Genomic DNA, 14663 nt, shown 5'->3' on the forward strand with positions numbered 1-14663 from the left:
TTTAAGCCCCTGCCCTTTTACCCGTCTGTAAATAGTGCCTTCTCTACAGACCGTGAATACAGCATTTACTATGGTGAAAGAACCCCCCCCCCCCCCCCCTTTCCATGCTTTGTACTCAAAGGCATGGAGAGGTGGCTTTCCTGAACTTGAATGAAGCATTTCATGTTGAAAGAATTGCCCTCTGTATAATAAATCCATGCCGTACGCCACACCTTGATTTTACTTAATTGGGTGCGGTGTCGTGCACCGGCAATAGCTAATATACAAGCTCACAACGCTTCACAGCATGACATGTTGTGAGCTTGTAGATTGCCATTTTTTGGTGCACGATACCGCACACAACAAAATATATCGCAAATCTGAACCGAGCCGGGCGCGCACATGTCCACTCACTGAGCCCAATCACACAGAGTCACAGACACAAAGAGAGGTCCATCTTAATTAATGCCTCCTAACTTCAGTAATGAACCTGGACCTCCACACACAAAGTAAAATCACTGATCTCTGTGAACTCCAACTCTCTGCTCACAGATGTAGACAGTAGTAGAGTATCTCACTGTCAGCTGTAGTGATCTTTGATTCACTGATTCTTAGTTTGTCTTGGACATGCACCAGGGTTCCTCAGGGCTCCCTACTTGATCCGAAAATAGCCGATCTACAAGCTCACAACGTGTCATGTTGTGAGCTTGTAGATCTGCTATTTTGGCTGAGTTGTTTGATCAGTTGTTTGACTCTGGGGGCAAGATGGTAGAGGATAGAATTCTAAGTCCTATTGTAATTTGAGGACAGCCATGTTTTCCATGTTTTCTTTCATTTTTTCCAGTGTGGATAAGGAATCAGGACCTTTAATTACTGTTGGTAGGGCATTCCACATTTTGGTGGCAGTATTGTAGAATGCATTTTTCCAGAATCTATGGGGAACTAAGTCAGAGCATCTCTCACTGTAGAGAAGTAGTTAGTAGTGCTGCACGATTAATCAAAAAAAGATTGTGATCTCGATTCAGACACCTATGCGATCTCAATTCTAAATTGTGGCGATTTTTATTTATTTTTTATATTATAATTATAATTTTATAATTTATCTTCTGAATAATACTGACATGCCTGTCTAAGACAAGTCCCTAAGTATTAGAGTATTCCTAAAACTGTATATATCTGTAGGCTATTTTTATTTATTTATTATTGTCCATTTTATTTTCTTGCTTAATATTTTATTTTCTTCATTATATCAATTATATGTAGAACAATCTGTGGTACAAGTTCCAACAACATTTAGCTGCTTGTATCTTTATAAGTCAGTAACAAATAAAGCTTCTTGAATTCAGCACAATTCTAATATGTAATTCACTGCAGAAGGACTTGTTTTGTACCACAATAGGTAGGCTAGTCCTATACCAGTTACTTATTTTTAATTTAATTTAATGTTAAGACATTTATGCTTGAATGACAGTGATTAGGCCATAACATGTTACAGCACTTTATAAATAAAAACATGTCATATTGAGGTATGCCATTTTTCATCGTGCAGCCCCAGAATTTGCAAGTAGAAAGTAAATAATAAGTGTTAAATTGAACGGTAATAAAAACTTTGCTTATCACTTTATAATGGATGATTTACTCTTCGGGCAAGTGGGCAAGACCTGTGGGCAAGTAGAACATGACCTGTACTTGCCCAATGGGCAAGTACCTCTGAGACCTTTATGTATTTTTAATATAATATAATATGTATATATTGAATATTATTTTTATATATATATATATATATATATATATATATATATATATATATATATATATATATATATATATATATATATATATATATATATACACATACACACATGATTCAGGCCCCAGTTTAGATGACTACGTTCTCTAGAGAAAACGGCCAAATAAAATATCAGATGAGCCGTCCGGTTAGACGGTTGAAACCACAACAAAGTGAAACCACCTTCCAGAGTGGAAATCTATGAAAACTCTACGCCTCGCTACAGTTCTCAACGGGTCTGAAAATTAAGGCCTGGCCCTAACTGGGCCCTACTGGCCCGGCCCGATACTTTTAGGCCCGAAAAGTCGTAAAGTGTATCAAATGTGCTTAATGCCCTCAATGTCAAGCATCCAGCAAGCTTTTAACTGAGCAGATTGGACTTTCTGTTCCAGAGATAATGGACAAAACATCTTGAAAACGGTCACTTTCGCCGTTTTTCGATCGCAGATTTTCGATTGAGTTTTGGCCATTGTCGCCCGTCTTTCTTTAATAAGATGGGCTAGGAAGGTCGGACGGCGACAAACTAGATACCTGAGTAAAGTTCACTTTGAGTTGTATCCAACACATCCATTGATATTTCCGTCGACCTAACCGTCAGGCCGCTAAGGGCCAGTTGAAATGCATTTTTTACGGGTAAAAGAAAACGGTCACTTTCGCCGTTTTTCGATCACAGATTTTCGATTGAGTTTTGGCCATTGTCGCCCGTCTTTCTTTAATAAGATGGGCTAGGAAGGTCGGACGGCGACAAACTAGATACCTGAGTAATGTTCACTTTGAGTTGTATCCAACACATCCATTGATATTTCCGTCGACCTTACCGTTAGGCCACTAAGGGCCAGTTGAAATGCATTTTTTACGGGTACTATATTTTTATTCTTTAAAAAAATTAATCTTCACGGAACCCGAGGCTCTGCCCGGCCCGACTAATTAGCATAGATTTTGGACCCGGCCCGAAAACGTTGGGTCGGGTAGGGTCGGGTTGGGGCAGAATTTGAGAACGGGGGAATTTGCAAAACGTGTGATGTCATGGTTCACGTCTGCTCTGGTGCAGAGCCGTAGAACCACTGTTGCCAGAATTTGTGAGAGAAATAAGCAGTCAGTTCTATGAAAACAAGCCCAAAAGAAGCGACTAGGCTGCATGAGCACGTTAAACCTATACAGTGCATTGGCTATTTGAAAATAGCAGATCTACAAGCTCACAACGTGTCGCATTCGCGACGCGTTGTGAGCTTGTAGATCTGCCATTTTCTTTTTTTGAAAAGAAAGTTACATAATATTTGGAATATATAAACATATATATGTAAATTCAGATTTATTTATTAATTGTCTCCGCCAGGCCGAAAGGCATGGCGAGAGAGTATGTTTTACCCCCTGTCCGTCAGTCCGTGTGTGTGTCCGTCCGTCATTCTGTCATTTTGTGTACAGCTAATCTCTGGCACCGTTGGCTTGATCGCAGCGAAACTGTGCACACACACTCCCTGAATGCCAGAGCAAAACCTCTGCTCCAAATCTTTCACATGGGCCTTTTATAGCGCCACCAGGAGGCCGATTTGTGCAAAACACATTTTTGGACAGTACTCCTACAGATTTTGGCCAAAAATCCCCCAAATCAGTACACAGTGTCTCTATAGTCCTTAAAAGAAACGGCTCATTTCAGATTTTTCATATTCCATCCTGATTGGCAAAAATTGTCTTTCAAAGTTTGCAAGAGTACTCCGTTTCGAACAAAATGCCTCAAATCATGAACACAGCATGCAATATCCGTGAAATTTTGCACACACGTTCCCATTAGGCCGAGGAAGAAATGCCATTTGAAAATGTTCAAATCAGCCTCATGGTGGCGCTGTAACAGGCCGATTTGTGTTTTTTACCTATAACTGCAGCGATCAGTGCAAAACTCTGTCTAATCTAATTCAGTTAGTTTTAGTTAGTTTTCAGAGCGGGTTTGCTAGTTTTTATTTAGTTTCTATTTTTGTGAGAAAGCTTAGTTTTAGTTTAGTTTTTATTAGTTTTAGTGTTAGTTTTAGTTTTTTTCATACTTTGGGTTTTTTGTCAGGTGCAGGATTCAAAAGGTCAAAGTAAGTATTGTGTGATAAAAACTAAAACAAAAGATACCATTTAAAAATATATATTATTCAGTTACTGTTTGACAATCAACCATCCACACAACAGTCCACAAGATAGCAGCCTTAAGTGCATCATGTACTGTGCCTGGTATAAATCAAAATAGCCATACAATATATGAACATAAACCCTTTCATGAGACACACAGGGTCCAGGGGTCTCAGGTGCTCAGAGAGGCTGCCTTGTCAAGGTACTCGCTATCAGTGGTGGAAAAAGTACTCACATTTGTTACTTAAGTAAAAGTATCAATACTGCAATGTAGAAATACTCTGTTACAAGTAAAAGTCCGGAATTCAAAATGTACTTGAGTAAAAGCACAAAAGTATTGGTATCAAAATTACAAACAAAGGTAAAAGTACTCATTATGCAGAATGTCCCATTTCACAAGTTTTCAAAATGTAGGCTATAAAAGGTAAACAAATCTTTTGAAAAAAGCAGATCTACAAGCTCACCAAAGCATTGTGAGCTTGTAGATCGGCTATTTTCAAATGGCCGAAATGAAGTGGGTATAATGTATGTTTTGTAATAATAATCAAAATACCTACAAAGTAACTAATAACTAAAGTTTTCAAATAATTGTAGTGGAGTAAAAGTACCATTATTACCTCTGAGAGATGTAGTGGAGTAGAAGTAAAAATACAGAAAATTGGAAATACTCCAGTAAAGCAAAAGTACCTCAAGATTTTACTTAAGTGGGCTACAGTAGGCTACTTGAGTAAATGTACTTAGTTACTTTACACTGTGGACAGTGGGGTTTTTCCCCTTGATAATTGCTCCACATTGTATCACCCGTTTGCACTACAAGGCAATTGTTATTGTCTTTCTTGCTGTTGTATTCAAATAAATCCCATATAGGACCATATTTCTCCCAACTTGTTTCTCCGTCGCCATTATAAAGTAACGCGCAGTGCCGTGCAGTCAGTCAGTGCTGCTCACGTGCTACGATGCACATTGAAAACAACCGGAGTACCTCGCCCCAAAACACGCTCGCCCCCAATTCTTTCGCGTACCAGTGATTTCTAATACCGCCGGATTTGCCCTGGGGCGACGGTGTTTTGGGGCGACTACGTCAGCGGACCAACGGTGACTGCAACTGACAGAACTGCGCAGGGGAAATGAATCAAATTAATTTAAATCTAAAAGGCTTATAGATATTGACAAAAACTAAAACGAAGGGCATTTTGACTATAATTTCAGTTAGTTTTAGTTAGTTTTGTAAACACACAATATAGTTTCAGTTAGTTATCGTTTTTCTTTTTTCTTTTAGTTTTTATTTAGTTTAGTTAACTGAAATGTTTTTTCACCTTTAGTTTTCGTTATTTCGTTAGTTTTAGTTAACTATAATAACCTTGGTACACATGATCTCTATAGTCATGTGATCAAGACGGATCTGTTTGATTTTTCATATTCCATCCTGATTGGCTAACATTGACATGTAATGTTTGCAGGAGTGGCCCGTTTTGAACAAAATGCCGCAAATCATGAACGCAGTGTCCGATTGCGGTGAAACTTTGAATGCACATTTGCACTACGTTGAGGAACAAATGCCACCCTTTTAACATGGGCCTGTTATAGCGCCACCGGCAGGTCAAATTTAGCAAAACACATTTTTAGAACAAAATGCCTCAAATCATGCATGCAGTGTCCGATTGCCGTGCACGGCCTAGGAATAAATGGCACCCTTTTCACATTGGCTTATTATAGCGCCACCAGGAGGCCATAATAACCTACCTGACCTGGCGGAGACTTGTGCTCCGAGGAGCACTTTTTCTAGTTTATTTTGTGTTTATCCTGTTGAAACCAAGGGGCAAACCCACTCTGCAGGAATTGAAGCTCACTTTTGGGTTCTCGTTCAGCCTGCTGTTCCCGTTAATGGCCCAGCAGATGTCGCTATTTCACCTTCTACCGTTTGCAATTTATTATAATCTCAATAGAAGTCAATGAGGTTTTGGGTGAACTTTACAGTACACTTGATTTTATAACCTTAGTAAACCTTTTCATAAACACTTTATGTTTTCAATCACATGCATGGGAGACATAACTATGGCCTAACGGTCAGTCATTGTACAGTGTCAGCATGGCTCCCCCTAAAGGCCACTGGAGGAATATGAACCTGATTTGACCACATGATGTTGCTATGGTGTGTTGCGTTGTTGTTGCAATGTTGATCAGCCGAAACCCAAGGGATTTTACTCTCTTATGCTGGACTAATGGGACGTTATAAATTAATATTTCATTTTTTCATATTTTCATTTTTTGTTTATGATTCCAGAAGTGTTCACCACAGACCAGAGTCTCCAACACCCAGCTGTGTGTCTATGAAGAGTGACACGTCTAAAGGACTTCCTCCTACCTTCAGTAATGAACCTGAACCTCCACACACTAAGTATGTGAATCCTCTTATATGCAATAGACTTTAGCTCTAGTTTTAAGCAGCATGTTTAACTGACGATCTCACAGAGGAATAACTTCACTATCCACAATGCTTAAGCATAAGATCCGGTTACGTCGACGTATCTGGTTGGTGTTTCTGGTTGGTGGAGCTCACGTTGCATTAAAACACCAGGCATGTACACATACACATCAAAGAGGGTTTAAGTCCCTTCCCTTTTACCCGTCTGTAAATAGTGCCTTCTCTACAGACCATTAATGTAGCATTTATTATGGTGAAAGAACCACCCCCCCCCCCCTTTCCATGCTTTGTACCCAAATGCATGGAGAGGTGGCTTTCCTGAACTTGAATGAAGCATTTTATGTTGAAAGAATTGCCCTCTGTATAATAAATCCATGCCGTACGCCACATCTCCAGTAAAGCTTGATTTTACTTAACTGGGTGCTGTGTCGTGCACCGGAAATAGCTGATCTACAAGCTCACAACGCTTTGCAGCATGACGTGTTTTGAGCTTGTAAATCGGCTATTTTTGGTGCATGACACCGCGCACAACGAAATGTATCGGAAATCTAAATCAGGCTGTGCGCGCACATGTCCACTCACCGAGCCCAATCGCACAGAGACGCAGACACAAAGAGAGGTCCATCTTAATTTATGCTTAATGCATTGCATGAGAAAACTGACCTAATAACTCCAACTGCTAATTTCACTTTGATAGTTCACCATTAATACTACTGGATTAGTTATGGTAGGATGTGATATCCCAGGCTCAAGAGCCACATGCATATCTTCGTAGTTGTATGGAAGTGAGAGAAAAGGAGAAAATATTGATTGAACTGAAGTCCAACTTTTAATCTTTATGAGTTACACTTTGAATTCAGCAGCGTTTTATTTTTCATGGCCTGGAGGTGGTTCTGTTTTTATGAAGTCATGCTTGACCTTCAGCCACACTGTAACAAATTACTAGGAATATCTATACAAAGAACTGACTTTTTCATTCACATGATAATTGTATAAACATTTATATGATTCCAGAAGTGTTCACCACAGACCAGAGTCTCCAACACCCAGCTGTGTGTCTATGAAGAGTGACTGGTCTAAAGGACTTCCTCTTAACTTCAGTAATGAACCTGGACCTCCACACACAGAGTAAGATCACTGATCTCTGTGAACTATCTGCTCACAGATGTAGACAGTAGTAGAGTATCTCACTGTCAGCTGTAGTGATCTTTGATTCACTGATTCTTAGTTTGTCTTGGACATGCACCGGGGTTCCTCAGGGCTCCCTACTTGGTCCAAAAATAGCTGATCTACAAGCTCACAACGTCTGAAGTTCTGAGCTTGTAGATCTGCTATTTTGTCTGAATGTTCACCCAGATGTGGTTAAATAATCAGATCTCATCCCCCTGTCACATTTATATTTACATAAAAAGATGGGTGGGGACAAGGAGCAGCCCCTGTGGGGCCAATCCCACAGGGCTCTTTCTGTGGAGCCCGGTGAAGGAGTGAGTTGTTTGACTCTCTGGGGGCAAGATGGTAGAGGATAGAATTCTAAGTCCTATTGTGATTTGAGGACAGCCATGTTTGCCATGTTTTCTTTAATTGTGTTCAGTGTGGATAAGGAATCAGGACCTTTAATGACTGTTGGTAGGGCATTCCACATTGTGGTGGCAGTATTGTAGAATGCATTTTTCCAGAATCTATGGGGAACTAAGTCAGAGCATCTCTCACTGTAGAGCAGTAGTTAGGTACATGGACATTGTTCCTCTGAATATCTTACAGACCAGGCTCATTGCAAGTGTCTATACTCTGTCTTCTACCTTGAGAAATCCTAGCCTTACAAAGTGAGCTGGGGTCAGGTGAGGTGAGAACCATTTGAATAATCCTCTCTTTCTCTCAGGGTCCATCAGCGGAGAGCAGGGTCTCCTGTACCCAGCTGTGTCTCCATGAAGAGTGACACGTCCATGTATAAACATATTGACTTCAAAGATGAACACCAGTCTACTGATCACAGGTCAGAATGTAAAACACACAGAAAACAACACATGATTCAGGCCCCAGTTTAGATGACAACGTTCTCTAGAGAAAACGGACAAATAAAATATCAGATGAGCCGTCCGTTTAGACGGTTGAAACCACAACAAAGTGAAACCACCTTCCAGAGTGGAAATCTATGAAAACTCTACGCCTCGCTACAGTTCTCAACGGGTCTGAAAATTAAGGCCTGGCCCTAACTGGGCCCTACTGGCCCGGCCCGATACTTTTAGGCCCGAAAAGTCGTAAAGTGTATCAATATGTGCTTAATGCCCTCAATGTCAAGCATCCAACAAGCTTTTAACTGAGCAGATTGGACTTTCTGTTCCAGAGATAATGGACAAAACATCTTGAAAACGGTCACTTTCGCCGTTTTTCGATCGCAGATTTTCGATTGAGTTTTGGCCATTGTCGCCCGTCTTTCTTTAATAAGATGGGCTAGGAAGGTCGGACGGCGACAAACTAGATACCTGAGTAAAGTTCACTTTGAGGTACATCCAACACATCCATTGATATTTCCGTCGACCTTACCGTTAGGCCGCTAAGGGCCAGTTGAAATGCATTTTTTACGGGTACTATATTTTTATTCTTTAAAAAAGAAAATCTTCACGGAACCCGAGGCTCTGCCCGGCCCGACTAATTAGCATAGATTTTGGACCCGGCCCGAAAACGTTGGGTCGGGTAGGGTCGGGTTGGGGCAGAATTTGAGAACGGGGGAATTTGCAAAACGTGTGATGTCATGGTTCACGTCTGCTCTGGTGCAGAGCCGTAGAACCACTGTTGCCAGAATTTGTGAGAGAAATAAGCAGTCAGTTCTATGAAAACAAGCCCAAAAGAAGCGACCTAGGCTGCATGAGCACGTTAAACCTATACAGTACATTGGCTATTTGAAAATAGCAGATCTACAAGCTCACAACGTGTCGCATTCGCGACACGTTGTGAGCTTGTAGATCTGCTATTTTCATAATTACTTTGAAAATAAAGTATTTTTGGAATATATATACATATATTATGTAAATTCAGATTTATTTATTTTATTTTGTGTTTATCCTGTTGAAACCAAGGGGCAAACCCACTCTGCTGGAATTGAAGCTCACTTCTGGGTTCTCGTTCAGCCTGCTGTTCCCGTTAATGGCCCAGCAGATGTTTTCACCTTCTACCGTTTGCAATTTATTATAATATCTCAATAGAAGTCAATGAGGTTTTGGGTGAACTTTACAGTACACTTGATTTTATTACCTTAGTAAACCTTTTCATAAACACTTTATGTTTTCAATCACTAGTTTAAAGTCTTTATTAAATCATCATGATAATGTTTAGTAAATTATGGTTCCATTAATTTAAAAAAAATTAAGTGCACACACGGAGGTCCGATAGCGTCGGGCCCACCGCTTGTTTTTTGAAAAACACTTGGAAAACAACAGAAATCCGAGAAAAATAACGTGGAAGCAGACAGTCTTTTTTTTTGCTTCTGGTCACGTGATCTCTGGGTGTACACTTCTTCGGTGGTGTTTGGATCATATCCAGGCTTCCCCCCCCCCCACCCAAAAAATTGTAATATGTTTTTTATGTCCGTGGCAACGCAGCTTTCATTTCATTTATTGTACAAATTTAGCGAGAGTCGAGGTCCCCAGGCTGTGAGCACCGTGCACCGTGGTGGAAAGACTGACGCGATCACAAGGCAACCGCACCGCTGTCTGTCTGTCTGTCTGATGGTCTGTCACAGGAGAGCAGCTCGCCCGCCTGCACCTAACAGTTTCAGGAAGTGAACGGGTTCGTTCACGTGCACGCCAACGACCGAAGCATTTTAGAACGAATCTGTCATGAACATCCCATCACTGCAGACGGTAGAAACCCCATTGAGTTTCTGGTGTGTGGGGGAAATGTGTATGGATTCCCTCCGTCCCTGCTTCTCTCCATTGAATATCAAGGGGCACTAAAAAAAAAATAAAAAAAATAATAAAACACGATACAATGGTTGGTTTTGTTTTGATCGCGGCGATTCTTCCGGTTGTCCGGAAATTAGCTGTTCACAGACAGATTCACGTAAGTGAAAACATAATCCCTCCCCTCGGCTGCCGTTCTGGCCTGGCGGAGATAATTACTAAAAACACAAGACATATAGTCTAAGAGCAGTTTATCTTCTATATCCAATGTTTAGCTATAGATTATACATTGCTATGCTATAGATTATTAGTTACTATGCAGACTGACTGCTTGTGTGCATGTGCTTTCTTTCTGTCTGTTAATCTATCATGGCAGGCCATGAGAGAGTTAATTTCCAAGTTGTTTTTCACTGGCTGAGCACTGTTAGGACTACAGCATGATTTATACTTTATACTACGGTGTTACGTGCCGAAAATAACGGATCTACAAGCTAACAACGTCACAACACGCCCAATAATAGGCTATTATTGGGCATAATACCTTTGACCCCCTTTTGATAAAAAATAAAGGCAGGAGGATAATAATAATAGTAATGGGCCATTACTAAAAAAAACAAAAACTATTCGACAGTTTCTATTATTATTCATTTTATTGACATTTCTTTTTTGTTTATCCTTTTGAAACCCAATAGGTTTTACTCTCTCTGAGTCTCTGTTTAGAAAGTATTTGACCCAGAACTTTCTCACCATAGCAGACAAAAAGCTGATCATTCTGTCTGATTGCTTGTGTCCATGTGACATAGTGTTCAAGGCCCTTACCGGGCACAACTTCACTGTGGGCACCACTCACATCACCCTCACTCAAGGGACGGGCGTAGGCCGACAAGTGCAAAGGCCGGGTCACACGTCCGGAGCACAGAACCTTGGGGCAGAAAAGAGGGGGTTATGTCGGAGGGTGACACTCATCCTGTCAGGACCCAGCCTGCATGAAGCTCAGTGAGCCTCTCAGAGGAGGCGACAGCCAATAGGAATGCCACCTTCCAGGAAAAGGTGCTTAACACATTGAATGCCAAAAACGGTCCGGACCGTTTTTGAGGGTCCAAACGAGAAGTGCCGAAAACGGTCCGGACCGTTTTTGACCCAATTCTATTTTTATACATGTGGGCCACGTGGGGCGCTAAAACGAAACTTTGACATCACCCAAGGACTTTCTGAGAAGAAGAGGCTGGATCTGGCTCCATGTCAAAAATCCTTCCGGTCGGCGTTTTCAATGTTATCTCCTTGATTAAAAGCTTAATATCTCCATTTCTTTTTAATGTGGTGGAAACGAGCCGTTTTCGATCGGCGATCACGCTGCAATGGAGGGTCGCGTTGGAAATATTATTGTTCCAGGCGTTAGTCGGGACCCTCCGCCGTCTCGCACGCACGCTTTGTTTACATGCACTTCTGCGTCGGGGCTTCTCACAGCACGAAATGTATAACGCAAGTGGATGGAAGAAATGCTGGCACTCAACGTATAATATTTTAATAAACCTCTGGCACCCAATGTGTTAAGGGAAATAGAGCCCAAGCACAAAACATTCACCATCCAGTCCAATATGATAGCAGGAGCCCCGACACACTGCAACGTATGCACCACTCCATCCAGGAGCCCTAAATCAGACCACATCTCAGGGGCCAGGCCCACAACTGGAGGCGACGTGGGTTTGGATGCCACAGAGTCCCCTGGACCTGTGAAAGCAGGTCGGGCCTCTGTGGCAGCCGCCACGGTGTTCCCGAGATGAGAGACAACAACGAACTGAACCAGGGACATCTGGGCCAGTATGGGGCAGTATCAAGAGTAACTGATGGCCCTCCATCATGACCCCGTCCAGCCGCATGGATCAGGGGAAACGGGGGGAAAAGCATAAAGCATTGTCATCGGCCAAACATGGGCCAGGGCAACCAGGCCCAAGGGCCCTGGGGGGTTCGTCATGGAGAACCAACTGGGGCAGTGAGAGTCATCCTGAGAGGCGCTCTCCCCAACCTGTCCCAGAGCTGCTGCACCACTTGAGGATGTAGACGCCAGTCTCCCTCTCGTGGCCCATCCCTTGAGAGTATGTCCGCTGCCGAGTTCCAGATCCCTGGAAAAGGCGCAGCTCGAAGAGATGAAAGGTGGGTGTGAGCCCATAGCAAGAGTTCCCGCGTCATCTCGTGAAGACGGCGGGACCTCAACCCCCCCTGGTAATTGACATAAGCCGTCCTTCCAGATATGGCAAAAAAAGATGGAGAGCTAGTTAACAAACACTCCTGCGTCAGCAGGAGGCGACGGTGTCTGTGTAGCCTTGTTCAGAACCTGAAGCCCCTGGGAAGACAGATGCACCAGAACCGCGTTCTTACACTTGATGAAGGTTTGTGGCGCCAGAGAAAGCTCGAAGGGGAGTACCTGGTAGTCATAGGCCACTCCCTCGAACGCAAACCGAAGGCACTTCCTGTGGAGTGGATGGATGAAAATATGCATCCTTCAGATACAGCGTGGTGAACTATAGGCCCTTGGAGATGGCCTGTAACATGTGAGCTGGGGACAGCATCTTGAACCTCAAGTGTTTTAAGCAACGGTTGAGGACATGCAGGTCCAGGATAGGACGGTAGCCGCCGTCCTTCTTCGGACCAAGGACATATGTGGAGTAAAACCCACTGAGCCGTTCTGACGGCTCTAGTTTCTGTACAGCCCCTTTTGCGAGAAGCAAGGTTACCTCCAACCGGAGGACCTTTCTTCTGACATGGCCAGACACAGTAGTCACCCCGAACGCCCTGTTAGACATGCAGCTTAAGGAGTCCTCAGTCCAAGACATTGCATACAAGCGTCATGCACGTCCTCTGCGGGCATGCGCATATTGCAAAACACACAGTAAAAAGCCATAAACAATGCAATAAACGTGGAAAAAACTGTGTATATTTGTTATGCTTACCAAGCCTATATAGCCAGCCTATAGGGGCCAAAACACTGTAATTCAACACCCACGGCCGCTTAACAGCTCCCAGCTGTAAACAGGGTGTACAGTACGAATGTTATGTATATAACCATGGTTAAACACTGCAAATCAACACGCACGCCCATTTGTTAGCTCTTAGCTGCATACGGGGCAAAGACAGAACCATGTGGAGGTTCTGGTCCTACACACCCGCTGCATAGACTGTCACTCACCTGTTTATCAGCCCATGGCCTTATACAGGGAGGATTAAATAGTTTATATTCCTCTTTATACTTACCAAGCCCACCTTATATAGCTTTGCTTACATGGGGGAATTCACTGGAACGAAAAAAAAATTCAATGACTGTCTGTTCATGGCGTAGGGTTATCTATCGATGCACCTGTTGTACTGTATTTCGAGTACTATTTGTACTGTTGTTATTTTGTTGATTTGTCATTTTTTTTTGCCACAGACCAGAGTCTCCAACACCCAGCTGTGTGTCTATGAAGAGTGACTGGTCTAGACTGGAACCTCTGAACTTCAGCGCTAATGAACCTGGACCTCCAGACACAGAGTATGTGAACCCTCTACAGTGTACACAACAATATAATAAAGTGATCTCATGCTAAGTTTGGAGGTCTGAGTACATAATGCATTTACAGTATATATACAGGGGTGCACATAACATTTTTGGTCTAGTTCTCAGGGGAGCACCTGGATATGTTACTTGGTGCTCACCAAATAAAGAAATAAATGATGGGGTAGATTGTTAACAGTACATTTAGTACAGTCAATAGTTATGCTAAAATTCAGTGTTAATTTAACTCTTGAGAGTGTACACATGGAACCAAATGGACCCTTACAGGTCTGTAACTCTGAGAGTGTACACATGGAACCAAATGGACCCTTACAGGTCTGTAACTCTGATCATTAGCGCTAATAGGTGAACACGTGAATAAATACATTTGCCTGTGTGACAAATTACACAAATGAAGCCACTAGAAAAATATGTGCGCTTTTGCTGTAAGTTTATTTTTATTTATATTTTTTCCCAAATCTCAAAATGTAATGAAAAGAGCAGATCTACAAGCTCACAACACATGCCATTGTGGTGTGGTGTGACGTTGTAGATCGGCACTATTCATCGTACAATTAATTATAGGGCTTAAGTGGTTAATATATTAATATTAACTTCTAATAATTGTATAATTATATGATTTCATATTTTAACAATAATATTAACGTATCTATATTATATTGTCTTCATCTCCACAGAGAGAGATTCATAAACACACCTGAACTGAAGACATCCAGTCAAACCACAAGTGGACAAAGTAAGACTAGACGCAATGTACTAAATGTCTTTATTGTTATATCAGTATCCATGTTCAAATACTGATGCTACAAATCTAACTCTGGACAAAAACATGATCAAAAGTTAATTTATTTTGACAGTTTTTTCTTCATGAATTCTAGATTTTCATTTATTAAATAATTAGTTATA

The 14663-nt window shown here is 41.8% G+C and overlaps 1 protein-coding gene across 1 annotated transcript in view; it reads left to right on the forward strand.

Moving 5' to 3' along the window:
- LOC308102372 (uncharacterized protein) overlaps positions 1-14663 on the forward strand; it is a 1220233-nt gene that overhangs the window by 268295 nt on the left and 937275 nt on the right. Inside the window, exons 16-18 of the mRNA XM_080452057.1 lie at positions 6165-6278; positions 7320-7433; positions 8185-8298. Of these exons, the coding sequence (XP_080308183.1) occupies positions 6165-6278; positions 7320-7433; positions 8185-8298 (342 nt within the window). The remainder of the gene's footprint in view (positions 1-6164; positions 6279-7319; positions 7434-8184; positions 8299-14663) is intronic.

The sequence above is a fragment of the Gymnoscopelus braueri genome (genome assembly GCF_963280865.1).
Source record: "Gymnoscopelus braueri genome assembly, chromosome: 15".
NCBI lineage: Eukaryota > Metazoa > Chordata > Actinopteri > Myctophiformes > Myctophidae > Gymnoscopelus > Gymnoscopelus braueri.